The 27,183-nt window shown below is 48.9% G+C and overlaps 1 protein-coding gene across 3 annotated transcripts; it reads left to right on the top strand.

The window, feature by feature from the left end:
* The first annotated feature begins 102 nt into the window (after positions 1 to 102).
* On the top strand, positions 103 to 27,183 carry LOC116949461 (TGF-beta receptor type-1-like). 3 transcript variants are annotated; one of them, XM_032966853.2, is made up of 9 exons: positions 103 to 194; positions 10,019 to 10,267; positions 11,013 to 11,258; positions 12,097 to 12,327; positions 14,623 to 14,790; positions 16,386 to 16,542; positions 18,310 to 18,434; positions 22,364 to 22,494; positions 24,693 to 27,183. In XM_032966853.2, the coding sequence occupies exons 2-9, from the start codon at positions 10,117 to 10,119 to the stop codon at positions 24,816 to 24,818; spliced, it is 1,335 nt and encodes a 444-aa protein (XP_032822744.1). In that variant the 5' UTR covers positions 103 to 194; positions 10,019 to 10,116; the 3' UTR covers positions 24,819 to 27,183. The 3 variants fall into 3 exon arrangements, with proteins under 3 accessions (XP_032822744.1, XP_032822734.1, XP_032822728.1); XM_032966843.2 differs by lacking the exon at positions 103 to 194 and adding an exon at positions 993 to 1,204 and having other exon boundaries at positions 11,016 to 11,258; XM_032966837.2 differs by lacking the exon at positions 103 to 194 and adding an exon at positions 994 to 1,204.

Below are 27,183 nucleotides of genomic sequence, written 5' to 3'. Positions count from 1 at the left end.
TAAAGGCCGGCACGGCACACGAGGGTGGCCAGCAACCACGCCCGACCGCCTTTGTCTCCCCCAGTGACGATTGCTTTATACGACACCGCACCAAGGTGCTCACTTGAGGCTGAGTCGACCTCGGGGGAGGAGGGCCCCGAACCGGTGCAGATTGTTGTTGGACCGTGAGCGGGAAGTCGAACCCAGGTGGCCAGGTTCGTAGTGCCATATAAACACGCACACACGCACACACCTACCGGATAACAAGACGCACTCCCAACGTTTGCTTTGAAATACCCAGGGGGGCGGCGGTGGGCATCAATGATTTTGTAATCCGGTGGGGTTGTTTGTTTGCGCGCACGTGTGACCGCATTGCCTCGCGACACCGCGACGCGGCCTCAAAGTGCACCTAGCCTGGCACGGGGCACCGCGGTGACATCCCCGTCGGTTTTGCTGGTTAGTGGCGGCAAGATTCGTGTCACTTGGCAGCGTCTCGCTATCTCTCTCTCTCTCTCTTACCCCCCCGAGTGTCTTATAAAGCCGCTAGAGTAACGGCGTCTGCTGAAATTCCCCGCTTTGGATTTCAAACAAGGTTTGGGAAATATTGACTTAAAGCTTTCGTGACTGCAGGAATTAATATTCCTTCGTTGTTGTCGGTAAAGTCACGTAGATGGGTTCAAATGAATAAAAAAACCCCATAAAATTAACAAAACCCACGACGTTTCGTTCACAACACAAGCGATCGTCCCGATGGTCGATCGCTTGTGTTGTGATCGTGGTTTCTTATTTTTTTTAAATTAATTTGAACCTACCTACGTGACTTTACCGAAAGAACCAAAGATTTTGGATTCCTGCAGTCACGAAAGCCTCACATCAAGATTGACCCAAAGAACACAAAGTTGGGGAAATTGAAGGGGCGGGGCCGACGCTGCAGGGGGGTGGAGGTGGGGGAGGGGAGGGGGGTTAAGGGGGGGGGCCACAGAGTCGTATCCCTCCGCCTGCTCGGCTCATCCCCGCGGAAGCAGTCGCGGCGGTGAATAGGGGGGGAGGGGGGACCCAGCTGATTCGGGCACTGCACAGCGGCCACGCGGCATGGCCAAGAGGTGGTGGTGGTGGCGGCGGCTCTGTGGCCTCCAGGGCCCGCGGGCCTCCTGCCCGTCCGGCCCGCCAGTCCTGGCCGCCCTGAGTCTCGCGTCTATCGCATGCCTCCTACAGCCAGCCACAGGTACGTGCTGCTGCTGCTGCGAAGGGGCACCCACCCCCCCGTCACCCTCTGTATCTGTCCCCCGGTGTGTGCGGAGGACATGGCGGGACGACGAGGTGGAGGAGGTGGCGGTAGGGGCAGCAGTAGCAGCGTCGTCGTCCGTACGGTCGAAGCGAGGGAGCGTGCTTCAGTGTGTCTGTGTGTCTGTCTGTGTGTCTGTGTGACTGTGTGTCTGTGTGACTGTGTCTGTGTGTCTGTGTGTCTGTCTGTGTGTCTGTGTGACTGTGTGTCTGTGTGTCTGTCTGTGTGTCTGTCTGTGTGTCTGTCTGTGTGTCTGTGTGACTGTGTGTCTGTCTGTGTGTCTGTGTGACTGTGTGTCTGTCTGTGTGTCTGTGTGACTGTGTGTCTGTGTGTGTGTGTGACTGTGTGTCTGTGTGACTGTGTCTGTGTGTCTGTCTGTGTGTCTGTGTGACTGTGTGTCTGTCTGTGTGTCTGTGTGACTGTGTGTCTGTCTGTGTGTCTGTGTGACTGTGTGTCTGTCTGTGTGTCTGTGTGACTGTGTGTCTGTCTGTGTGTCTGTGTGACTGTGTGTCTGTCTGTCTGTGTGACTGTGTGTCTGTCTGTGTGTGTGTCTGTGTGTCTGTGTGTCTGTCTGTGTGTCTGTGTGTCTGTCTGTGTGTCTGTGTGTCTGTCTGTGTGTCTGTCTGTGTGTCTGTGTGTCTGTGTGTGTGTCTGTCTGTGTGTCTGTCTGTGTGTCTGTGTGTCTGTCTGTGTGTCTGTGTGTCTGTCTGTGTTTCTGTCTGTCTGTGTGTCTGTCTGTGTGTCTGTGTGACTGTGTGTCTGTCTATGTGTCTGTGTGACTGTCTGTGTGTCTGTGTGACTGTGTGTCTGTCTATGTGTCTGTCTGTGTATCTGTCTGTGTCTGTGTGACTGTGTGTCTGTCTGTGTGTCTGTGTGACTGTCTGTGTGTCTGTGTGTCTGTCTGTGTATCTGTGTGTATGTGTGACTGTGTGTCTGTCTGTGTGACTGTGTCTGTGTGACTCTGTGTGTCTGTGTGACTGTGTGTCGTGTGTGTCTGTGTTACTGTGTGTCTGTCTGTATGATTGTGTGTCTGTCTGTGTGACTGTGTGTCTGTCTGTGTATCTGTGTGTCTGTGTGACTGTGTGTCTGTGCGTGTGCCTGTGTGACTGTGTGTATGTGTGACTGTCTGTGTGTCTGTGTGACTGTGTGTCTGTGTGTCTGTGTGTCTGTGTGTCTGTGTGACTGTCTGTCTGTGTGTCTGTGTGTCTGTCTGTGTGCCTGTGTGACTGTGTGTCTGTGTGTCTGTGTGACTGTGTGTCTGTGTGACTGTGTGTCTGTGTGACTGTCTGTCTGTGTGTCTGTGTGACTGTGTGTCTGTCTGTGTATCTGTGTGACTGTGTGTCTGTGTGACTGTGTGTCTGTGTGACTGTGTGTCTGTCTGTGTGCCTGTGTGACTGTGTGTCTGTCTGTGTGCCTGTGTGTCTGTGTGTCTGTGTGACTGTGTGTCTGTCTGACTGTCTGTCTTTGTGACTGTATGTCTGTGTGACTGTGTGTCTGTTTGTGTATCTGTGTGACTGTGTGTCTGTGTGACTGTGTGTCTGTCTGTGTGCCTGTGTGACTGTGTGTCTGTCTGTGTGCCTGTGTGACTGTCTGTGTGTCTGTGTGACTGTGTGTCTGTTTGTGTATCTGTGTGACTGTGTGTCTGTGTGTCTGTGTGACTGTGTGTCTGTCTGTCTGTGTGACTGTGTCTGTGTGACTGTGTGACTGTGTGTCTGTGTATCTGTGTGACTGTCTGTGTGACTGTGTGTCTTTCTGTGTATCTGTGTGTCTGTGTGACTGTGTGTCTGTGTGACTGTGTGTCTCTCTTTGTATCTGTGTGTCTGTTTGACTGTGTGTCTGTGTGACTGTGTGTCTGTGTGACTGTGTGTCTGACTGTGTGTCTGTGTGACTGTGTGTCTGGCTGTGTGACTGTGTGACTGTGTCTGTGTGACTATGTCTGTGTGACTGTGTGTCTCTGTGACTGTGTGTCTGTGTGACTGTGTGTCTGTGTTACTGTGTGTCTGACTGTGTGTCTGTCTGTGTGCCTGTGTGACTGTCTGTGTGTCTGTGTGACTGTGTGTCTGTTTGTGTATCTGTGTGACTGTGTGTCTGTGTGTCTGTGTGACTGTGTGTCTGTCTGTCTGTGTGACTGTGTCTGTGTGACTGTGTGACTGTGTGTCTGTGTATCTGTGTGTCTGTGTGACTGTCTGTGTGACTGTGTGTCTTTCTGTGTATCTGTGTGTCTGTGTGACTGTGTGTCTGTGTGACTGTGTGTCTCTCTTTGTATCTGTGTGTCTGTTTGACTGTGTGTCTGTGTGACTGTGTGTCTGTGTGACTGTGTGTCTGACTGTGTGTCTGTGTGACTGTGTGTCTGGCTGTGTGACTGTGTGACTGTGTCTGTGTGACTATGTCTGTGTGACTGTGTGTCTCTGTGACTGTGTGTCTGTGTGAGTGTGTGTCTGTGTTACTGTGTGTCTGACTGTGTGTCTGTCTGTGTGACTGTGTGTCTGTCTGTGTGACTGTGTATCTGTGTGACTGTGTATCTGTGTGACTGTCTGTGTCTGTGTGTCTGACTGTGTGACTGTGTGTCTGTCTGTGTGACTGTCCCACTCTGTGTCTGTGTATCCGTGTCTGTGTATCTGTGTGACTGTGTGTGTGACTGTGTCTCTGTATCTGTGTGACTGTGTGTCTGTGTGACTGTGTGTGTCTGTGCGACTGTGTGTCTGTGTGACTGTGTGTCTGTGTATCTGTGTATCTCTGTGACTGTGTGTCTGTGTGACTGTATGTCTGTGTGACTGTGTGTCTGTGTGGTGGACGCGCGGTTGTGTATCGAGCGAAACCGCCACACTCGCACGTGCTCTGATGTCGTTGCGAGGAGGAGGAGAGGAGGAGGAAGAGGAGGAGGAGGCGCGGTTGGGGGGTCCTCCTCTCTCTCCTCTCCCTTGCTAGCTTGTTCATTCATCGCCTTTCATTTGGAGGTTTTAAAAGCGCGCACACCGCGTGTCGAGCTGAGTGGTGGCGAGCCACTGGTGGTCCCTTGCACCTACCAACAATATATCTAGTGCGTTGGTACGTACTTACCGATATCGCTCGTGTTAGCCGGGGCCGGGAATCGAGCTGAGGTTGCAGGATTCCTAACGCAGTGCGCTAACCGCTGCGCCACCACTCCCACCCTCTGGACCGCAGGGCAGACCAAACCCCCACTCATCCGCTCTTAAGTGGTTCAAATACATTCACTCATAAGGAGTCGACTACGCTAGCGCAGTGCAACGCAAAACACATAGGCTCACTCCCATACACGTGGACCATTGACTCAATCACAATATTAGTAAAACACGATCTAAACCATTCCCCATCCAGCAGTAGATAGAGGACGCCGTGGTTTGAGCACACTTCGCGCTGACCAATGCGGGCTTGGTTGCCAGTCTTGCGCCTGATGGCAGCGATGTGGTTCGGGCATGTGGAGGGTTCTGTGCGCCGCGGGAGGGCTTTCGGGAGAGAGTTTGCGTGCTTTTTGTTTTACTTTCCCCTTCTCCATATGGAGCAGCGCAGACGACGGTGGTCCTGTACGCCCTGGGACACGACTCGCAACGCATGGCCAAATCTATCGCTCGTCAACACCGACGTTAGACACGTGGGTCGCCTGGTTCACTTCCTACGCCACCGCGCTGAACAAACCCGCACTATTGCAGGTCACAATCAAACATTCACTCGTCCCACCCACTCGTACGCTCTCGTTCATTGGATGTCACGTCGCTTCTCTTTCTGCGCCCTCACCTCGTTGCCACTGCTGCTCACCCATTGGAATTCCCGTCCCATCGTCTCCTTCCCACATTGCTCGATGATAACCGTTGCTCAATTCAACTCGTAGCCGCTGCAGTACAAACGGTGACTGCGCGTCTACTTGTTGTTCGGCGTTTTTTGGGCAAGTGCTTTGCTGTGGCGGTTAAACAAATAGATTGCACTGATCGCCCACAATCTTGCCTCCACATGTCTCGCCGCACGCCCACGTGCGCGTTCTCAAACACGTGCGCGTTCTCAAACACGTGCAAACACTCGCCGACATCATCACACCACTCGGTCGTAGGATATACAACAGCACCGAGCCTTATTGCCAGATTGCTTCAGCATAGTGCATTCAATCCCGCAGTCAAAAATACGAAGGTTCCCTCCCCGTCGCGTGAAGAACGTTTGAGTTAGAGGCGCTGTTAGGAAGCAACCCATTCTAAGGTCACAACGACACGCGTGAGGTTTTGGGGGTTTCCATGCATGGGGCCAGAATCTGGCCTTGCTGGGCATTTGTCTTTCAAGCGGCCGCGTCAGTGGCTTCACCGCTTGAGGGTTTAATCGTGGCCCTGCTGGGATCGAATTTGGGAATGGTGCCGGGTTCGTTGCGCGCCGAGTGCAATAAACCACAACACACGCACTGCTCTGCCCATGCATGCTGCACCCAGACCTAGAACACGTGTGTATGTGTCAATATATAGACACGCGCATAGACTCCCAAAAACAACCGCCGTTCGCCACCTATGTGGCGGCGATGTCACCCACGGGGCTTGTGCCAGGCTAAGTGCACTTTAAGGCCATGTGAAGTGAACCTCATGGCGGGACCCCGGGGTCTCATAAGCCTCCGACCCTCGCGTAAACTGCGTTGGGACGTCATTTTATGCCTGTTGAAGGCGACCGACACGGCGATCTATTCCTCTCGACGAGCTCTACACGATGCACTAATCAAAGTTTTGTTTCTTCTGTGCATTCGTCCTCGCTGCTGCGATTGGACGACACGACAACAGAGTGATCCGTGCCAGGCGGGTCGCGGCGTTTATGTGCGCGGTGGGGTGGAGTCGCCAAAAATAAATTCATCAATTACGATTTTGAATTCCGTTTATTCGGAATCCCGGGGTCCCGCCATAAGGTTTTAGTGTCGAACGCTCGCTGGCAACAGCTCACGGGAAAGATCCAGGTGCCATGGGTTGACCGACTCGTACACACACACACGAGCTCATACATACTCACACAAACCCCAACACCTACAAACATACTCGTGTAATGGGTTCAACTGAGTCGCAGACGTAGACTTGGAGGCAACACATTTATTTAACTCCAACACACGGGGTAACTTTCCCCTTAACAGAATAACAACCTGTGGTGGTGACCACCAGGCTAACTACACTAGTTACTATGTAACTGGTGTAGTTATCCAGGTGGTGACCACCAGGCTAACTACACTAGTTACCACGTGGCTGGTGTAGTTAACTGGGTGGTGACCACCAGGCTAACTACACTAGTTACCACGTGTAGTTAGCCTGGTGACCACCACACTAGTTACAACGTAACTGCTACTACAGACCGGGACCAACAGCTTGGGTCCGGGTCCACGTGTTGGAGACTCGTTGAACGGAGAACGTAGACGAAGGGTTTCTTCCAGGATGAACAACAACAACCCCGGTCCCTCTCGGGACCCGGCTTATCGTCTCTGCGTCGTGGCCGGCTCCGCATTTGGCCACGACCACCTTCCAGATCCCTCGGCAAGGATCTGGGTCCCAACCACGTGACCACCCCCAGCCACCACTTGGGGCCCCTTTGTAGAGTTGACCGGTCACGTGTCCTCCCGGGTCAACCAGAGTGCCATGGCCTTTAGTAACCTCATCCCTCGGCCGGCATCCACACACCCTGTCCTGTAGGGGCCGGCACTGCACGTTGACATCCAGCGATGTCTATATTCTTTGGTTCTTTCGGTAAAGTCACGTAGGTGAAAAAAATAAAATAAATTAAATCACGACGTTTCGATTGCAACACAAGCAATCATCATCAGGTGTGACAACCACACCTGATGATGCTTGCTTGTGTTGCACCTGATGATGATTGCTTGTGTTGCAATCGAAACGTCGTGATTTCATTTATTTTATTTGTTTCACCTGCGTGACTTTACCGAAAGAACCAAAGAATATGGATCCTTGCAGTCACGAAAACTTCAAATCTAGAATCCAGCGATGTCCCTACACTCGTACAGACTCCAGAACGTACACTCAAGCGCATACTTATACACATAGATAGGCTTGGCGAACACATTCGTCGTATGCATAGCTGTCACAAACCCCCAAGCATAAACAATACCGCGTGTGTATTAAGTAAGGCCTCTTCGCACACACACTTAACGAATTCCACACACACACGCACATCTAGATAGAGTAAAAACTCCGTTCAAACTGCATTTTCGTGTTGAGTTCAGTTAGAACTTCCCCCGCACCTCCGATTAGCACGGTTGGCTACGTGCGGCGTGAAAGAAGTTCAGCGCTACAGGAACGTACGCACGCGTGCTTCTCACACGCATGCTTCTCACACGCGTGCTTCTCACACGCATGCTTCTCACACGCGTGCGTGCGCGACATACACGGAGCCGGTTGGAGACGACGTCTATTTGGCCGCATCAGCTCTGCCCGTGGTGCGAGGTGTTGACGGCCTCCAGCATCGCATCCGCGATTGCCAGCCAGTGAGCCAGCGAGCGAGCCAGCCAGTGAGCCAGCCAGTGAGCCAGTGAGTCAGCCAGTGAGCCAGCCAGCCAGTGAGCCAGCCAGCCAGCGAGCCAGCCAGTCAGCCAGCCAGCGAGCCAACCAGTGAGCCAGCCTGCGAGTCAGCCAGTCAGCCAGCCAGTGAGCCAGCCAACCAGTGAGCCAGCCAGCGAGCCAGCCAGCCAGTGAGCCAGCCAGCCAGCGAGGGTGGCTCCGTTTTGTCGCACGGTGTTTGTCTCCCTGTGGTTTTCTCCCTCCACCCCCACCCCGATTTGCGTGTGATCACCGCCGTGTTTGAACTTTCGTGCCCTCCACCACCACCACCCTCATTGTGACGCTCTCGGCGCTTGTGGCCCTAATGTCTCTTACCAGTTGTGTCAAAGTTGTCATATCCCTCTCCTCGTTGTATCCACCGCGTTTCACCACACCCTTGCCCTGTGCGTTTGGCGATGCACGTACCTGTGTCTCAGTCCATGCATGCCCCCGGTGTATTCGTGCACGCTTACCCACACCCTGTGCCTGCGTGTGTGTACTGCCCATGTCTGCCCCTGTGTGTTAGTCCATGCATGCCCCACCAGTGTGTCGGTGGGCTTGTGAGGGCACGCTGAGTATTAATAACTCGCGTGAGATGGCCCCTGCATATTGCGGGTGGGCGGGCGAGCGATTCATCAAAAGCCGTGCTCCCATAAGAGTGCACACAAGGGCAACGTTTTAATGTTTTCTATTTAAATGCAATGAATAGTAACCGAGGTGCAAGCAAAGCTGGTTGGAGATGTGGCTGTTTTCTATATACAGTACTACGCAACAAAATATATAACACTGTTTACTCTGCCTGAAATAGTCTTCGATTTGAATAATGTATGTCTTTTAGTAAAGAGATTGCATACACCTGCAGTGTTGAACGTTATCCTAAACGCCAAGTCTGTAAATTGGCTACTTATTCATGTCCGTATCCTTATTTGAATTTAACTTTGGGCGAATAGCTACATCGGTGTGTGTGTGTGCCCCATTTATTCCCCCCACCCCCACCGAGTCAACGGTGCTTATCAATCTTGATTTGAAGCTTTCGTGACTGCGGAATTTTTTTTTTCTACCTACGCGACTTTACCGAAAGAACCAAAGAGTATAGTGCTAATCAAATTCATAAAACCGGCCTGCATCACGGGAATGGGAAATTTCCATCGCTTAACTCGGGACCACCAAATGCAGCCATGCAACCATCTAAGACCTGCTTTTTCGCATAGAGGCACATTGAATTCGGGCCTGGCGAAACAGTAGTATCACGCTTGTGAAGTCAATTCCAGCGGTGGTAGGTTTTAGCCAGCGTGCGCAGACTGTTCTCTTAAATGCGCCCACCGTGCTCAAACACCAGGCAATGTCGGAATTTACCGCACATTCTGGTTGCATAGACTAATCTTCACGTGCAGATTTTCCCGATAAAAACACTGGACGTCAGACACATCGTACAGTACTGGATGCTTTGACGTAGCCTTTAAAAGTACACGCAGCACGAAATGCAATTTTAATTGCATTTCGTCGATGATTATACGTTTGTGAAATAAAAGTAATTTTATACTGATAAGAAATGGATCTACACTTTTCATTCCCATAAAAAGGTAAACATTTTAAACTCAAGAAATGTCATCGTCCACCAGTCCAATAAACACTTCCAACTTGCCTTCACAGGACGTGTGGATTAAAGTTTAACTCGAACACAAAAGTCTTTCAAATGGCAACAATGTTTGGTTGGTATAAACAAGAATCACAATGTGAGTGTGGCAGTCCCCGGAAGCAGCCTCAAGTCTCATTCCCTTGTAATGTGCAGGTGTACACGTGTGTGTGCCTCCATGAGTCGACTCAGCCTCAAATGAGTACCTGGTGCGGTGGATAAAAACATTGCCACTGGGTAGACTAAGGCGGTCGGGCGTGGTGCTGGCCACCCACCCCCTCGTGTACCGTTCCGGCCTTCATAGGTGCTCGCTAACAGCACTTGCCCCTACAGTCTGTTGAGGCTATACGGGGGACCTTTGTCTTTGTCTTTGTGCCTCCATGAGTACCTGGTGCGGTGTGTAAACATCGCCACTGTGGAGACAAATGCGGTCGGGGCGCGGTGCTGGCCACCCCAGCCGCTCGTGTGCCGTGGCGGCCTTCACAGGTGCTGCTCGCTAACAGCACTTGCCCCAACAGTCTGGTGAAGGCTACACGGGGGATCTTTGCCTTAGTGTGCTTGCGCGTGTGTGCGCGCGTGCGCGCCTCCTCCCAGGCCTGCGCTGCGTGTGCCAGCTGTGCGCGCGCAGCAATTTCACGTGCGAGACCGACGGCCTCTGCCTCGTGTCCGTCACGCACACCCCGGACAACGGGATGGCGTACATACGAGTGTGCATCCCGGCACGTGACCTGCAGCCACCCGACCGGCCGTTCTTCTGCGCCCGCTCGGCCCCGCCAAGCAGAACGCGCTGCTGCAACACCGACTTCTGTAACGACGTCGACCTGAGCCTGTCGGACCCAGCCGGTGGGTGTTCTCGTGGACCAAACTGACGGTGTCAGTGAATAGCCCTCGGGCAGTTTCCGTATCACATGGCTTCAAATATAGTCGCTGTACTGTACTTCAAATGCGCAGAGTCTTTTGACCGTCCGCGCTGATACCCAAGTTTTTATATCTTGGCTTTCCCTTCTCGCCGGTGACTAATGAGGCCCATTTCTCGCAACTGTTCTCTCTTATTTTATTTGTGACTTCCACACAAATGGTTTCCATGAAGCCAACGTATTTGAAATTCAAAACTTTTCCAGTTACAAAAGCACAGCTATTCGATGGGTTGTAAGTTAATATATATTTTTTATTTTAGTTTGTTTTATCAATGTCGCGTGAACGTTTATAGTGAGCTAAAGCGAATACATTGTTGCCATGGCTGCAGTCATCCGTATCAAGATGCCTCCACATAAAGGGATTCATACAGTGCTGTCTCTAAACCAGTGGTGTCTGGCCTGGGGAATGGGGGCTGCTGAATTTGTCAGAGGAATAGGGGATGTTAATTTAAACAACAGGGGAGGCTAAGAGATTAAGAGCTGCGTCTTTTGAGGGAAAGGCTTGTTGATTTAAAACCTAATCCCAGCCTGCGTTTCGTTTGTTTGTGGTTTGTATAGCACTAACTGGGAGATTTCAAAGCCCTTGCCTTAACGGCAAATCCCCAAAACATTACTCCTTCAACAGTTGTTTTGTTTTGGCCACTTTGATTTCAATGTTGCTCGTTTCCCAGAAGAGCGTGAGGCCGACTCGGAATTTGGGCCGCTGGAGATGGTGGTGGCAGTGGGGGTGCCGGCCTGCCTGCTCTGCCTACTTGTCACGGCCGGCCTGTGCATCCTTCGGGGACACCGGGGTACCCGTAGGGCCCTGCACGTGCCGCTGCACACCAAGGAGCCGCTGCCGCTGGAGCAGGTGTTCATCGACGAGGGAACGAGCATCCGTGACCTCTACGACAACACCACCACCGGCTCAGGCTCTGGTATGCACAACTGTTGCACTTTCTAAAACGTTGTAAAGGTACATCCGTGCAATTGCCCACTCAGGCCACTTACGGCTTCAGGGCCCCCACAAAAGGGAGCTCGAGAAATCCCCCCCCTCTGGGATTTTTTGGGCCTCGTCTACCACGATGGTCGGGCGTCTCGAAAAGAGGTTGGAGTACCCACACTATCGCATGACACGCACACTGCCAATCAACTAAAAACACTAACCAAAGGTAACCTCATCTTTCTAACACAATGTGCGAGTCTCCATTCTAGTTAAGCTTTGGGTAGTGCTCATCTCTGTTGGCCAAGACCAGCGGCCCTATATAAATACCCGCTGCTGCTGCTGCCCCGCAAACTGGCATTTATCTACCCTAGCAGGATGATGGGCTGAGATGACCCCTGAATCTGGTGTGAGGTGAGCGCTTTTATCACGCTGTGACCCGGGCATGTTTTGAAATGCTGCCTTTGTACGACCCAAGCCGCTTCAGTCCCTGCAAATATCAGCTTTTGTTAGAGTGATAAGATTAACGGGGCTCAGTAGAGGGAATCTTGGCTTGCCCGAGTGCCCGCCCTGTGCCCGCATTTCTCCCCGCCACCCCCCACCCCACCACAGCTAGATACACGTGCCCTGCTGGGGTTTGGTTCACACACAAGTGCTTATTACATTTGGCCACTGAAACTGAATATGGTGGGGGTCATGCCACTGAAATGTTTCGATGCGCTCGCCCTGCCCTGCGCTCGCAAATGATTCCCTGCTGCGAGGGAATCGATGTACCCAACACCCGGCCGAAGTTCCCGCACGCCAACGCAAACGCCGCTGCACCCCGCGCGCAGGCCTGCCGCTGCTGGTGCAGCGCACCATCGCGCGCACGATCATGCTGCAGGACAGCATCGGCAAGGGCCGCTTCGGCGAGGTGTGGCGCGGCCGGTGGCGCGGGGAGGACGTCGCCGTCAAGATCTTCTCGTCGCGCGAGGAGCGCTCGTGGTTCCGCGAGGCCGAGATCTACCAGACAGTCATGCTGCGCCACGAGAACATCCTGGGCTTCATCGCCGCCGACAATAAGGGTGACCTGGCCTCCGCAACCCCCCGCACTCCCCACACACCATCCCCCCCCCCCCCGCCCCCCACCTACACAAAGCCATGTTTCCTCACACGTCAGTGTTTTGTGTGATACGGTGCAACGTTGCATATCTGACCATCACACATCCACCCTGGAAATTAACCGTCCAGTTTCGTACGGCGTTGTGGAGAGTTGGATGTTGATCGTATGGGTAGGTCAGCCTCTGCGGCAAACGTTTGAAATTTTAACCAACGGCTCTGGATTTTGCATGACAATTGGACCGTATAACCATGCTGCTTTGAGCGAGGTGACACTTTTTTATTTTTGATAGGATTAGTGATTTTGATTTAAAGCTTTCGTGACTGCAGTAATTCATATTCTTAGTTTTTTCGGTAAAGTCACGTTGAAGAGAAACAACAAAATAACAAAATATATATAAAACAATAAAAAATTCTCACGACGTTTCGACCATAACTCAAACGGTCATCATCAGGTGTGTCGGTTTGCATAAATTTATTTTGAAAACGGCATATTAATTTATTTATATATATAAAAAATAACGTTTGCGTCACGCGCAACGATTGGCTGTTTGCCAGGACTAGTCCATCTATTTTTTGAAAAGAGGAGGGGGGAGACGAAATTTGTTTTTATGTATGCTGTCTGAAAGCCACTGTAAGCGTGAACAATCAATCAAGAACTGAAATGATTTATCAAATCTTTCCAATGATTGCTAAGATAGAATCCATCTTCTCGGTTGAAATTGTCTCTGTGTTTGTATATGTGGATAGCCTCATGAACGAATCTCTCATGGAAGCCAGATCAATTCCATACACCCAGCCATCAGATTTACCATGGAAGTCGAAATAGATGGCAAGATACCTTTTTTGGATGTCCTAATTAAAAAGAGATCTGATGGTTCAATGAGCCACTCTGTCTACAGGAAAGCTACCCATACGGATGCTTATCTGAAACCGGATTCCCACCACCATCCATCACAGAAGAATTCTCTCATCAAGACTCTGTATCATAGAGCCCAATGCATATCCGACCAGGAACACATAAGCAGTGAACTCAAGCACGTACACCAAGCTCTTAGGGCTAATGGTTACTCCGACTATACAATCCGCAAAGCTATCACTCAAACCATGAAGAAGAACCCTCTTGAGGAGCCTTTCAAAACCATCACTTTACCCTACATTGCTGGGATCACAAAAAAGATCTCCAAAATCTTGAATAAACACAAGATCCAGGTCCGTTTCAACACATTACATAAAATCCGTGATCTGGTTCCGTCTGTAAAAGATGTGATTCCGGACATACAATACCCTGGTGTCTACAAACTAAGTTGCCTCTGTGGTAGTAGTTACATTGGAGAAACCAAACGCCATATCTCGGACCGCATTCGTGAACATAAAGCAGACCTTAAACACGGTAGGACCAACACCTCGGCCGTAGCAGATCATTGTTCTAATTCAGTAGGCTCACATGCCATTGACTTTTCCAAGACGGAGGTTCTTTGTAAGCCATCTGGCTTCCATGAGAGATTCGTTCATGAGGCTATCCACATATACAAACACAGAGACAATTTCAACCGAGAAGATGGATTCTATCTTAGCAATCATTGGAAAGATTTGATAAATCATTTCAGTTCTTGATTGATTGTTCACGCTTACAGTGGCTTTCAGACAGCATACATAAAAACAAATTTCGTCTCCCCCCTCCTCTTTTCAAAAAATAGATGGACTAGTCCTGGCAAACAGCCAATCGTTGCGCGTGACGCAAACGTTATTTTTTATATATATATAAATAAATATGCCGTTTTCAAAATAAATTTATGCAAACCGACACACCTGATGATGACCGTTTGAGTTATGGTCGAAACGTCGTGAGAATTTTTTATTGTTTTATATATATTTTGTTATTTTGTTGTTTCTCTTCAACGTGACTTTACCGAAAAAACTAAGAATAGGATTAGTGATGTTTGGTTTAACTTTGTCTTGCCAAAGTTTGCTCACGTGTTGTGTGTGGGGAGTGGTGGCCCAGTGGCGATCTGAGTTTGATTCCTGCTTTATGGCCAACACCAGTAATGATTATTTGAACCGATGCTGGACCTCCCCTAGGTCGACTCAGCCTTAAACGAGTACCCGGTGCGGTGTGTAAAGGTCGGCATGGGAGAGTATTAAAGGAGCCGGTGTGCCGCGTTGGCCTTAATAGGTGTGCTCGCTACCAACACTTGCTCAAACAGTCTTGTTAAAGGGCCTATTGCGGGGAATCTCTTGCCCTTTTGGTATTTCCACAGACAACGGGACATGGACGCAGCTGTGGCTGGTGTCCGATTACCATGAGCTGGGCTCACTCTTTGACTACCTGAATCGCTTCAGTCTGTCGGTGGAAGAGCTCGTCAAGTTCTCGCTGTCTGTGGCCAGCGGCCTGGCCCACCTTCACATGGATATCGTCGGCACGCAGGGTAAGAGCGCTGGTTTCCGCAATGTCAAACGTCTCATTCCATGTGCTGGGAGCTTTTTCGGAAAACCGAATTGACTTTTTTCTCCCTACGTTTGGGAGCGAAACGTTGGACAACGTGGTGGAACAAGTCGAAAAACACATGGGGGGGAGCGGGAAGTGCTTCTTCGGCCACCTGTGTTTGTGTTTGCTTTGGTAACTCTTTTTCCCTGGAAGGGGGCCCAGCTTGTGCATGTCACTGCTGTATTTGCCAAATGGCTCGCATGCACACTGTCATTCATTGGGTTATTGGATTCATTAAATTACGTGTGTGTCAGAGCGATTTTGAAGAGGAGGTTTTATGTTCGCTATGATTGTGGTCTCACGGAAGCTCATATCGGTGCCCTTAACAGTCTCGCAAATTAATTGCCAAATTGTTTTGTTGTGAGCCATGAAGTAGGTTGTGGGATTTTTTTGAATGTTGTGAAAGGAGGTTATTTGTAAAATTGGCAAATTGAGGTGCATTGTCTCATCTTTTGTTATTACATTTTCAAAACTACTTGTTATAAAACCCTCGATCAGTATTCCGTCAAAACATTCATTTAAAGTGCGTCACTTGCGAATCGGTTTGTCTCGATTGTTCAACGTGTTTGTGTCCCTACATGCAGTCATAAAGACATTGAATTCCAAAATTCACTTTGTAAATGCATAGTTTTTGGTACAAATGAATGGCTTATATTTCACAAGCTTTTGTATACACTCATGTCGAACTTCGTCGCGCATCGTACGGAGCCAACCGTGCTAATCGGAGGTTCCGGAGGGAAGGAACAAGCGGCATTAAGTGGCAGTTGCCGGGTTGTGTCACAGTGCAGAAAGATTCCTGGTGGCATCATGGCAAAGTGACTGACGTTGCGGGAATTATTTATGAAACACAGCTTGTAAAATGGTTCTGAAATGGCTATAGTTTAGCTGTAACACATTGAAACAAAACACGCATGCTGTAGCTGTGTTTTCCTTGACTTAATGGTAACGTTTTAATGGTTTGAAGTCAATTGAAATGCAAAAATATTTGTATTTTTGCATGACAGTTAACTCTTTCCCATTCCTATTTACATACTTGTTCCTTAATGGAAGTAAAATATTGATATAAAAATAATAAAATATATATCATTACGTCATCTGGAATGAAGATGTACCGAGGCTCCCACAAGGCCATGCAGGAGGCTGAGTGGCTCAGTTTGGCACCAGCTATCGTAGGGTGCGGTCATGTCGCTATCATTCTCTGCGGTGTGGTTGTGTCATTACGTAATTTAACCACTATTTTTGGCGCAATTTTTTTTAATATATTGAAATTTTCATATCTGCATGAAAAGCAATAATTTCCCTTCAAAATTAGACCAAAATTAGTCCGATATGTTTCAAAACAACTGTGCTATGCCCCTCTAGGCAAAATTAACGGTAACCGCTTGCGCGTTCCGAGATTCGGCGGTGAACAGAACGCCCACCCTGCAGCCTGCAGACGTCTCTGAAACGAGAATGCATTCAGGTGTCGTCACGTCAACGGGCGTTTCAGAAGGGGAGAGCATTGAGGTGGCGCTGTGCGTGGCGTTGCGTGCGCAGGGAAGCCGGCCATCGCCCATCGGGACATCAAGTCCAAGAACATCCTGGTGAAGCGGAACCGCACGTGCTGCATCGCAGACCTGGGCCTCGCCGTGCGACACGACTCGACCACAGACTCCATCGACATCGCGCCCAACAACCGGGTGGGCACCAAGAGGTCAGTGAGGGCAGCCCTCCCACACTCTCCCGGCCCCCCCCCCCTTCCCCCCACGGTCTCCCAGCGCATGTGAACCTGCTCCGGATAATAATGCACTTACGTATGCGTGTTGAACTTCTTTCGCACCGTACGTAGCTAACCATGCTAATCAGAGGTGCAGTGGAAGGACAGAAAACGAAACGCAAAAAGCGGTTCTAAAGAAATTATTTTTCAATCTAGATTTAAAAGTGCTTAGCTCCAGTGGCTTCCTAATATTTGATGGAAGAGCATTCCATATGGCCGCAGAAGCCAATGCAGTTCAGCAAGCACTAATATATTGTTATTTTACTCTTAGGCTTGTTTACCCAGGAAAGTCTTGATGACTCTCCAAGACTCCTTTTTTCCCAGGAGGGTCCTGCCAGTTTTTCACACTAATGAATTATGCTGCTCTGTGTAATCCCAGTTGAATAATTTTCAGAATTTTTTTTATCAGCATAGAGATGTTTTCTTTTCGTTACCAATTCGATCCCCTGGTTGCGACCGTCTTTAGTCTGTACATTTGTGTGACTCGACTTTGCGGATTGATTCAAGAATCAATTCTTTATTCTACGTTCTGGCGAACGTAACCTAACCTGTTAAATACAACATGCACGCATGGAAGAACGAACATTACCCCACGTGCAATTCGATCCATGTATCGTGCGCTTAAGAAGTGACATTAATGTGTGAAGCGATGCCTCATTAGATCATTATAGGGCAGTGATTCGACCAAATTTTCGTATTGCCCAAGTGACGTCTGCTGTTTGTGAATCACGTAAAAATGAATAACACCGCAATGCAAGTAGTGTTTGTCAAATCGCTAATTCTGCTGTGATGCTGCAGGGTGGGCGAGCCGTAATGCTACGCCTCTGATGTGAGATCCACTAAAACACATCAATCCCTTTCACACAAATTCAAAATCTTACAATCGTGCTTGACCAAACTCCGTGCTATAATTAAGCAAAAACACACCAACGCAGAGTAACCCAGAGAAAATTCGTGATCAGGATTCCATTCATTAAATAAGTTGAAGTGCGGCAATTTACAACGATTGATACATATACATATAACATATGTATAAAACAGAAATCTATATTCACACGATGCTGTATTTCAGCTGTTCGGACATGACCAGCTGATATTGATGAGCAACACTTGTGCGTGTCTGCAACTTAATGGGTGAGGTTTCGCAATTCAAGACAGTCGGGTGCATTGTCGTCATGGGCTGCACGTTAGCTGAGGACACAGGGTCACGGTACGAGACCCCGTGCTCCACATCATGGGAACAAAACACCGACGACAGCTTTGGTGCTCTTGACCTCCCGTTTCGTTTTAAACTGGGTCCGTTCATGCAGCCTTCCGTGTAAAAACCTGTGGCCAAGTGCTGCGCTGTGGTTAGTGCTTAACGCGCATTCAGAAGGGCCGCATGGCTCACAGGGCTATACCTAATAAATGAAACTTGAAAAAACTTGAAACTTGCGGGTTCAAATCCGGTGAGGAATTGACTCGTCATTTCGGTGTATTGATAAAGACGAAGCAGCACTTTGTGGGAATTTACCATTGTCTACGATTGCTGTTCCAGTTTTCTCTTGGCGCTGGGCAGCAGCTTCTATCAGGATGTTGAAGGTAATGATCTGTTCCTAGCGTCTACAGCCAGTGGACAAATGTGGGAGGTTTTTTTTTTTTAGTTAGCCTTCATTTACACAATCGACCCTAAATATTCCCACGCGTGGCGTACGTCTGCAACAGGTACATGGCACCAGAGGTCCTGGACGATACAATCAACATGAAGCATTTCGACTCATTCAAGCGCGGAGACATCTACGCCTTTGGGCTGGTGCTGTGGGAGATCTCACGGCGTTGCGTTGTCGGAGGTGAGGTCGCACTGCAAGGCCTGGCTTCGTGTGACCAGCAGGAGCGGCCCAGGGCTGAGCTCTAGAAAATGTTCCGTGACAATGCAATCCCAGATTGCACGGGCTCGAGAAGGCACGGTCATAAATGCGCCTTCCGTGGCACTCATGAGTCAGCGTTAGATTCCTAGAAATATGAAAGAGAATTGCAATGGGAGGATTCGTGGAAGCATTGACTTGCCTTATTCATCAGTCCCTGTGTCACTGTAGTGTCGTTTGGGTATTTGCATATTCATGCATTGATATCTGAATGGCAGGTGAAGGCACACGCCTAGCCCAACAGCTCAGAAATATTTTTTGCGGAAAGCCCTGGATTGGAGCCAGTGAGTGTGCCAGTGGTGTCGTGGTTAGTGCACTGCTCTACGAAACGGACTTGTCGAGCCAAGTTTGGTTCCCGCTCACAGACGAACATCTAAACCGGTCCTTGGCATCTCCCGAGGTCGACTCAACCTCAAATCAGTACCTGGTGCGGTGTGTAAAAATACCGCCGCTGGGGATACAAAGGCGGTGGTGTTGGCCACCCACCCCGTCGTGTGCCGTTGCCGGCCTTCATAGGTGCTCGTTATAAGCACTTGCCCCAACAGTCTGTTGAGGTTATACGGGGACCTTTGTCTTTTTGTATACAATCACACACGCCTAAGCTTGTTGTGGCCTCCATATGGTGCGATTTAACCATTGGCAGTCACTGAAGAGCACCCTGTTTCCACTGCCCTGCATAACCGATACCAAATTTTACGATTGTTGTATAACACAGCCATTGTCAACCAAGGAAAATTAAAATACTGTTGTCACTTTCGGAACACCGGTAGAAGACGCTGTGCTCATATTTTTTTATTGAATCCTTAGCAGGGCACGCGTAAAAAGCCTGAAGGTGGCTCGTCCATCGTCGGTCAACGTAAAATAAATACCGAATGAGGTCGCATTTTCAGACAATGACCCTTTTTTTAAATCTCTGCACCAAATAAAATTCCACTGGTTCTCCGTTATAAGGATATGTTAATAATGAGGACAGCGCCAAGACCTTGCTGTATTTGTCCATTCTTGGAATGGTCAAATTAGGCAGAAGCGCACTCTCATTGAGTGCACATTGGAGTAGCGGAGAGGGGTGGGGGCACTTGGGGCTCTTTCGCCTTGACGACGCATCTCCTCCCACTGGAGGAGGTAGCGGCGACTGCGGTAGACGCACACCACGCCTGTGCGTCGTGCATCTTGAAGACAACAGGTTGCGAGTTCAGTTCCTGGTTCGGGGGTTGACGGGTGCCACAGTGGTGAGATGTTAGTTACCTCGCCTCGTATACAGGAGGTCGTGGGTTTGATCCCAACCCTGACGCCTGCTGCTGTATATTTGGAGTCTGTGGTCGTGTGCATTCTTCTCGGTCCTCCGGTTTCTCACGCTCCACATTTGGAATCGACGTGCGTTTTTAGAGTTATTGGCCACAATGCATGTCCACGTGAAAAGCCGCTTCGTTGAGCTATCATTTGTGGCCAGGTCACTTGTGAAAAAGAGCTGCTCTATATCTCGGTGGGCCTTACCTGCTGAAATAAAAATAGTAAAACATTATTTCATCATCCCTCCTGGGTCGATAAAGTCGGGGTACTGCTTTGTGGGAGAAGTCAATACTGGTCTTTGGTTCCCGCTCACAGCCTCACATTTTGTGACAAATATCTGAACCGGTCGTGAGCCTCCCGTCAGTCGAAATTGGCTGTATAAACATCAGCACCAGGGGAGATGAAGGTGGTCCAGACGTGGTGCTGACCACCCACGCCCCCTCGTGTGCCGTGCCGGCCTTCAGAGGGTGCTCGCTTAACAGCACTTGCCCCTACAAGTCTGTTAAAGGCTATACTGTGGTGGTGGTGGTGGGGAGGGGGGGGGGGTATCTTTGTCTTTTTGTACCAGTGTGTGCCAGTGTGCTGTTGTTGGTGGAGCCCAGCGATGTGCTGCGCACGTGCACACCTAGGAATTTGGAAATGTAGCCAGCGTGGCTCATTGAAGCGTACGAAACCCGATCGTTGCTGGAGGCAAACACAGAAACCCACCGTCACAGTGTTTAACATGCTGCCTCATCGCATAACAGAACTATGGGAGGGTAACGGTGCAGGCAATGGCAAAGCAGTCCCCATGCTCCCAAAGTAGGCAACTGCACAAAACTTTAGATAACTTTTTGTTTGTTTGTTGTAATGCGTTGTGATTGGTGGTATTGGAGACCCATTTAAAGTCTGCTTGCAAATGCACCACTGAGAGTGGATTAGGGTTCGGGTTTGATTTGGGTAACCGTCACGACTGTAATGCATCTCTTAGCAATTGTGTGAAACTCTCGGGAGTTCTTTGCTACTTAATTTTCGGTGGTCATTGCCAGTGAAGTACATATCTGCATATCTGGCCTCACGGCTGCAAAACATTGCCCTGTTGGTGGTGATGCAGGTTCTTTTGGGGCACAAGTTATTGGTTGTCACGTCGTGGATTTGACTGGATGTGTGCACAGAAACCAACTACCAATTGATGTGCGAAAAATCCTTTCGGCCCTGAATTGGTAATGATATACAAGCAGAGACCTATGACACATCATCCTTTTCTTTAACATTGCCGAATAATAAACATTGCTGGCTAATAACTGGACTCTAAAATAGGGATCTTGCCTGGCACGCACTGAATATTTATTTATTTTCTACTGGAGTGGTGGTGTAGCTCAGCAGCACATTGGGCCCCTTGTTACTGAGGTTCATGGTTGGAATCCGGCAGGCCACCCTGGTTAATTGCTGCAGGTACAGTAACTGTTAAATATGAACTGTTAAATATGCGCGGTCTTCTTCGTGGTGGGAGTTATATCCCGTGATGCCATTTAAAAAGTGCGTAGACCATTAATAATAGGGTTTTTCCCCTTTATCTGGCAACAAAACTGAAACCTTTTTACTAGGACTCATGTGTGCATTAACCACAATACTTGTGGTCAAAATGTTGCAAAATGTTTGCATTTTTACTACAAGTATTGTGGTTAATGCACAGGTTTCAGTTTTGTTGCCAGAAAAAAGGGGAAAAACCCCATTAATGATTATATTTTGGTACTGGCAAAGGAGGTCTAATGGCGTAGACCATTATTTGATGGTGTGCATTGCCCAAATTTGCCAAATTCAAATAACAACCCGGAGAATACTCGATCGGGAAAAAATTGCAACATCACTCACCTCTGGTGAAACTACTGCAGACTGTCATTGTAAAACATCAAATTCCTTCGCGCTAACCTTGCACCATAAGAATGATATAGTGATTACCAAATGTATTGAGTTATGAGGCAGCGACAATACAGGATGGTAGTGAGATTTTTTTTTGTTCATATCACATTGATACGCACGCACATTCAAATAAAAAACTAAATCTTCATATTATGTTGAACTTCTTTTGCCCACCGTGCGCAGCCAGTCGTGCTAATCAGAGATGCGAGGGAAGGACACCAAACTAAAACACAAAAAGCACTTCTCAAGAAATGAGTTTTCATTTTAGGTTCAAAAGTGCACAGCTCCAGTGGATTCCTAATATCGGACGGAAGAGCGTTCCAGACAGCTGCAGAAGCGCATCTGAAAGGGCGCGATGGAGCGACCGACTTTGTTCGATGGTTAGCCAAAAAGTCGCTGCGAGAATGACCGGAGGTTTCGTGACGGGTTTATGCTCCCGTGACGAGATAAAGCTATTGTGGTTCATTTTGTGGCAAGAGCTTTGTGCGTAACGAGCGCGAGCTTATCACGAATCCGTTCAGCAACCTGAAAGCCAAATGCAGCTCGGCAAGCACCGGACGGACACGGGTTCCGGATCTTGCAGTACCCCGTCAACGACACGTGCCAAAGAATTTGGCAAATGCCGCAGCTTGCTGAAGTCTTAAGAAGTCTTCTCTTTGCAGGAATTACCGAGGACTACCAGCTGCCGTACCATGACATGGTATCCCCAGACCCCTCCGTGGACGACATGCGGAGGGTCGTGTGCGAGCAGAGTCTCCGGCCTAACGTCCCCAACCGCTGGCAGAGCTCCGAGGTACGCGTGCGTGGTTCGTGCGCTGTGCTATGAACCCAGTTGCCAGAGTTCGATTCTCGCTCGCGGCATCGACATCAGTGACGAACATCTAAACCGGTCCTGGGCATCTCCCGAGGTCGACTCAGCCTCAAACGGGTACCTGGTGCAGTGTGTAAAAACGCCGCCGCTGGGGATACAAAGGCGGTGGTGCTGGCCACCCACCCCGTCGTGTGCCGTTGCCGGCCTTCATAGGTGCTCGCTATAAGCACTCGCCCCGACAGTCTGTTGAGGATATACGGGAACCTTTCTCTTTTTGTATACAATCACACATGCCCAAGCGGCATAGTGCTTGTTGTTGCCTGCATATGGTGCGATTTAACCTTTGACAGTCACTCAAGACCACCCGAGTTCCACCGCCCTGCATAACCGATACCAAATTTTACGATTGCCGTATAACACAGCCATTGTCAACCAAGGAAAATTAAAACACTGTTGTCACTTTCGGAACACCGATGGAAGACGCTGTGCTCATATTTTTATTTAATCCTTAATTTCACGTAAAAATTTAAGAGAACTGCATCGGTAGCAGGGCACGCGTAAAAAAAACCTGAAGGTGTATTTGTCCATTCTTGGAATGGTCAAATTAGGCAGGAGCGCACTCTCATTGAGTGCACATTGGAGTAGCGGAGAGGGGTGGGGGCACTTGGGGCTCTTTCGCCTTGACGACGCATCTCCTCCCACTGGAGGAGGTAGCGGCGACTGCGGTAGACGCACACCACGCCTGTGCATCGTGCATCTTGAAGACAACAGGTTGCGAGTTCAGTTCCTGGTTCGGGGGTTGACGGGTGCCACAGTGGTGAGATGTTAGTTACCTCGCCTCGTATACAGGAGGTCGTGGGTTTGATCCCAACCCTGACGCCTGCTGCTGTATATTTGGAGTCTGTGGTCGTGTGCATTCTTCTCGGTCCTCCGGTTTTCCCCTCCACATTTGGAATCGACGTGCGTTTAGAGTTCTTGGCCACAATGCATGTCCACGTGAAAAGCCGCTTCGTTGAGCTATCATTTGTGGCCAGGTCACTTGTGAAAAAGAGCTGCTATATATCTCGGTGGGCCTTACCTGCTGAAATAAAAATAGTAAAACAAAATTATTTTATCATCCCTCCTGGGTCGATAAAGTGTGTGTGGCGGGGGGGGGGTACTGCTTTGTGGGAGAAGTCAATACTGGTCTTCCTGCGGATAAACTCGCCCCCTGCCAAAGTAATGCGGAATTTCCACTGCTGGCTCTGGGCGGCATACTGGTGATGAGCACCGCTTGTGCACACGTGAGCAGGAAATCACTTTTGACCGCATCACCGCGAGTACATTGTTTGGTATTCGGGCCATTCTCGTAGCACCGGGGCTGTCACGAAGGTGCCACGTTCTACAGCCTGCCATGTTGTTGCAGTTGGAGTGGGTGGGGGCGGCAATGTACGTATAATAGGAATAGGATTGACCCTTTCTGGCAATAAAACACAACGGGTGTTAAGAGGTTGAAACACCAAACCGATATGAAAAGACAAGAATAGGTTCGATACCTTTAGTTTGCATGTTCACCACAAGTACGTGTGGTTAATGCAGACATTGGGAAAGGTTTATTTTGGTGTTTGAACATCTTAATAACTGTTTTATTGCCAGAAAGGGTAAAACCTAGTCTTATTTTTCATACTTTGATACTGGCCAAAAGGTCCAATGATGTATGTATGTTGAACTTCTTTCGCACCGTACATAGCCGCCCGTGCTAATCGGAGGTGCAATGTTGCTTGATTCAAATAGATTATTTTGGGGGGGGTACATTTTATAATTTGTAACGCGATGCCGGCACACACTTGCCTACAGCATGGGCTCTTTAACGTTCTCCGATTTAGCGCGGTTGGTTACGTACGGTGCGAAAGAATTTCCGCATGCACACACACATAGCGGCAAAGTGGGGACGACAACAACAACCCCCATTCGCCACTAAGTGGCGGTGACGTCACCACGACGCTTGTGCCAGGCTATGTGCACCTTGAGGCCACGTGAAGTGGTGGACGACACACACACACACATTATACACACGATCCAGCTGCGGTATTGTCCAGAGCGGCCTGCCTGGATTCGAACCACGAACCTCGGCAACAAGCGGAGAACGAGCCACCTCAACCGCCTTGACCGTGCCCTGTGTTTGTGCTGCCGTTTCGCAGAGCCTGCGCGTGATGGGGAGAGTGATGCGCGAGTGCTGGTATGCCAACGCCTCCGCCCGCCTCACCGCCCTGCGCGTCAAAAAGTCCCTCTCCCAACTCAGCCAACTGGAGGACATCAAGATGTAGCCGGTCGGAGGCAAAAAACTTTACTCTGGGGGAAAAAGAAAAAAAAAAGACAATCTTTTCTCTCTTGGATCTGAACGTGGTGTGACCCAAAGTGTGAGTGCCAATTCCTTTTGCAGCAATTGGTTAGGCCATTCAATATTCTCCACGCGGCCAACAAGGTATGGCGGTCTATTGGGTGCTTGTTTCAGTATTCAGCACCGGCTGTCCGAGGTACATTGGTCCCAATTAGGTGGGACATTTATTTTTGCCCATTTACTGCCAAAGTCGTTTGCTACATGAGCGGTGAAAGTAGTTGGAGCTTTCACACATTGCTAGGCTGCATTGACTCGCGTCAGACTGGACCAGCTCACGGCAACTGCTCACTTTTAAACACTGCAGGCCGCACTACTCAGGACAGCGCTCTGGCCGTTTGGAGGCTGCTGTGACCGTCAAGACTTCACGAGAAACCCTTGAATGTAAATGGTGCGTTTGCATCACCCATTTTTCTATCTTTTTTTTAAAAATGTTGCCGAACACGTTACCGAAAAATAACATTTGCTGAACAAGTCACTCGCTGTGTAATTCACGATCGTGCCTTCATTGTTTCCGTAACTCATGGCTATTGATGACACGTGCGCGCAAACACACACACACGTGCCATTCACTTGCTATATAACATGTGTTGCCATTTACATGCAGGGCTGTAGCTTGGTGGGGAATCGCCGATGTTCAAAGCAAAGGGGCAAAATTCCGTTACTCCCAAACCACAATTGTTGGGTATCGATTGTAGCAGTGCACGGTTACTGTGAAGTATTAACCTTGATTGACGCTCCTCCAAGACCGGTTTTAAACCCTTTTATGATACGACTGTAATTATCGTGTACCTGCAGATTTTTTTTATTTTTTTTGGGGGGGGGGGAGGGTTTATGTTACGATTCACCTCGTGTTCGCTGTAAGGTGAATTCATATAATGAGCCCTAATCCAGCATAATTTACGCAGCAGTCGCAGATGTCGAAAAATACGATTGAAGGTGCAATTTACTTGAATGAATGAGAACGGTTTGATTTAAATTGTTTACTACGTGTCCTGCAAGTCGGGTCGAGACGAACGGGGAGGGGGGGAGGTTGGTGAGGTTGAGTTTGTGTAATCGCGGCTGTTTTTTAGGAGCCCCGATGGTGTATATATCGCCGGGGATGTAAGGTGTTGCAACGTACGCGAGCGAGTGCACTGTCCAATAATCCTGTTGATGCCTCCCGTGCGATGTTATTGGTAACGGAGACTGCGACTTGAGGTGTGTCCTAATAATTGGGTTACTTGCACCCTGTGAGGGGGTGCGGGTTACATCCCAACAGTGATTGAACCCAGCGGTGATTGTAGAGCCATTATTTGTTATCTGCTGGCCTGTTGTTATCACTGTGAAGTCGATGTCATTGTGAGCTACAACATGCAAACGCCGTGAATGACGACGGCATGAAGTAAATCTTTAACTTATCGAGTCGCTTGCTAGAGTAGGCCCATGAATGATGGAAAGACTAATGGTAATGATTTTAAGGCCTGTGTACAAATTGATTTTTAAAACTCGCTTAGGGAAGCTGTGGTCGTTTAGCAATTATTTCTTTAATATTTATTGCATTTTTAAGTTGCTGCTATTCATCTGTATATTTTATTGATGTCGCGTGGATAAATACTGAATGTAGCTGCCAAATGCATCCCTGCCAATGTTAAGCAAAGTGGTTTGGTTTGAACTTTTTCCCCGACCGCCCTAGAGATGCGTCGCGTTTCAGCGTGACCTAATCACACTATTTTGAAAACGAGAAAATCTATTTTAGAAGCGTTATAAAGAGTAGATATTTTTTTTAAAAAATGTTTTTTTTTAAACTAAAGCCAGTGTTAAGTGTGTGGTGCTTTATTAAGTGTTAGAAATTCTAAGTCGGTCTGAGTGGCGGGCTTCGTGATCAATTACATTGAATAAATTGCGCAAATGGGATGCAGTAAGATTGGCAGGCCCTGTGGAATTTTAATTACAGCTCGCCAATCAATGCCAAAGCTTATTTTTTTTGGGTAGTGCGGGGTTAGGGGAAGAAAGTGCAATTGTTTGTAAACAGATAAGTATCGTGATCTTGGGAAAGCTCAACATATATTCCAGAGATTATATCAGAGGCATATACGTTTACTTGTGGGTTTGTTGTAAGTGTAATAAGTGTTTTTTGTGGCTTTAATATGTTGGAAGCAGCTGCTTAAATGTTGATGAATAAATAAAACCAATGCGATTAAATATATATTAATAGCTGTGACCTTTTGCATTAGCTCAAATCTGCATTCGGGTATTTTTATGAGTACTGTACAGCAGAGATCTAAATGTAATTACAATAACTTTTTTCCCAA

The sequence above is a fragment of the Petromyzon marinus genome, chromosome 2 (genome assembly GCF_048934315.1).
Source record: "Petromyzon marinus isolate PM22_M1 ecotype Great Lakes invasive population chromosome 2, UKy_Petmar_22M1.pri1.0, whole genome shotgun sequence".
Taxonomy (NCBI): domain Eukaryota; kingdom Metazoa; phylum Chordata; class Hyperoartia; order Petromyzontiformes; family Petromyzontidae; genus Petromyzon; species Petromyzon marinus.
Note: the sequence above shows the minus strand (reverse complement) of the source record. Positions and strands in the feature narration are given on the sequence as shown.

What these genes read in the sequence shown, in the direction of transcription:
- LOC116949461 (XM_032966837.2), top strand. Translation starts at nt 1,072, where the DNA reads ATGGCCAAGAGGTGGTGGTGGTGGCGGCGGCTCTGTGGCCTCCAGGGC. An exon ending in GGATATCGTCGGCACGCAGG is followed by an intron (nt 14,791 to 16,385) that starts GTAAGAGCGCTG and finishes TTGCGTGCGCAG; the next exon opens with GGAAGCCGGCCATCGCCCAT. An exon ending in AACCGGGTGGGCACCAAGAG is followed by an intron (nt 16,543 to 18,309) that starts GTCAGTGAGGGC and finishes CGTCTGCAACAG; the next exon opens with GTACATGGCACCAGAGGTCC.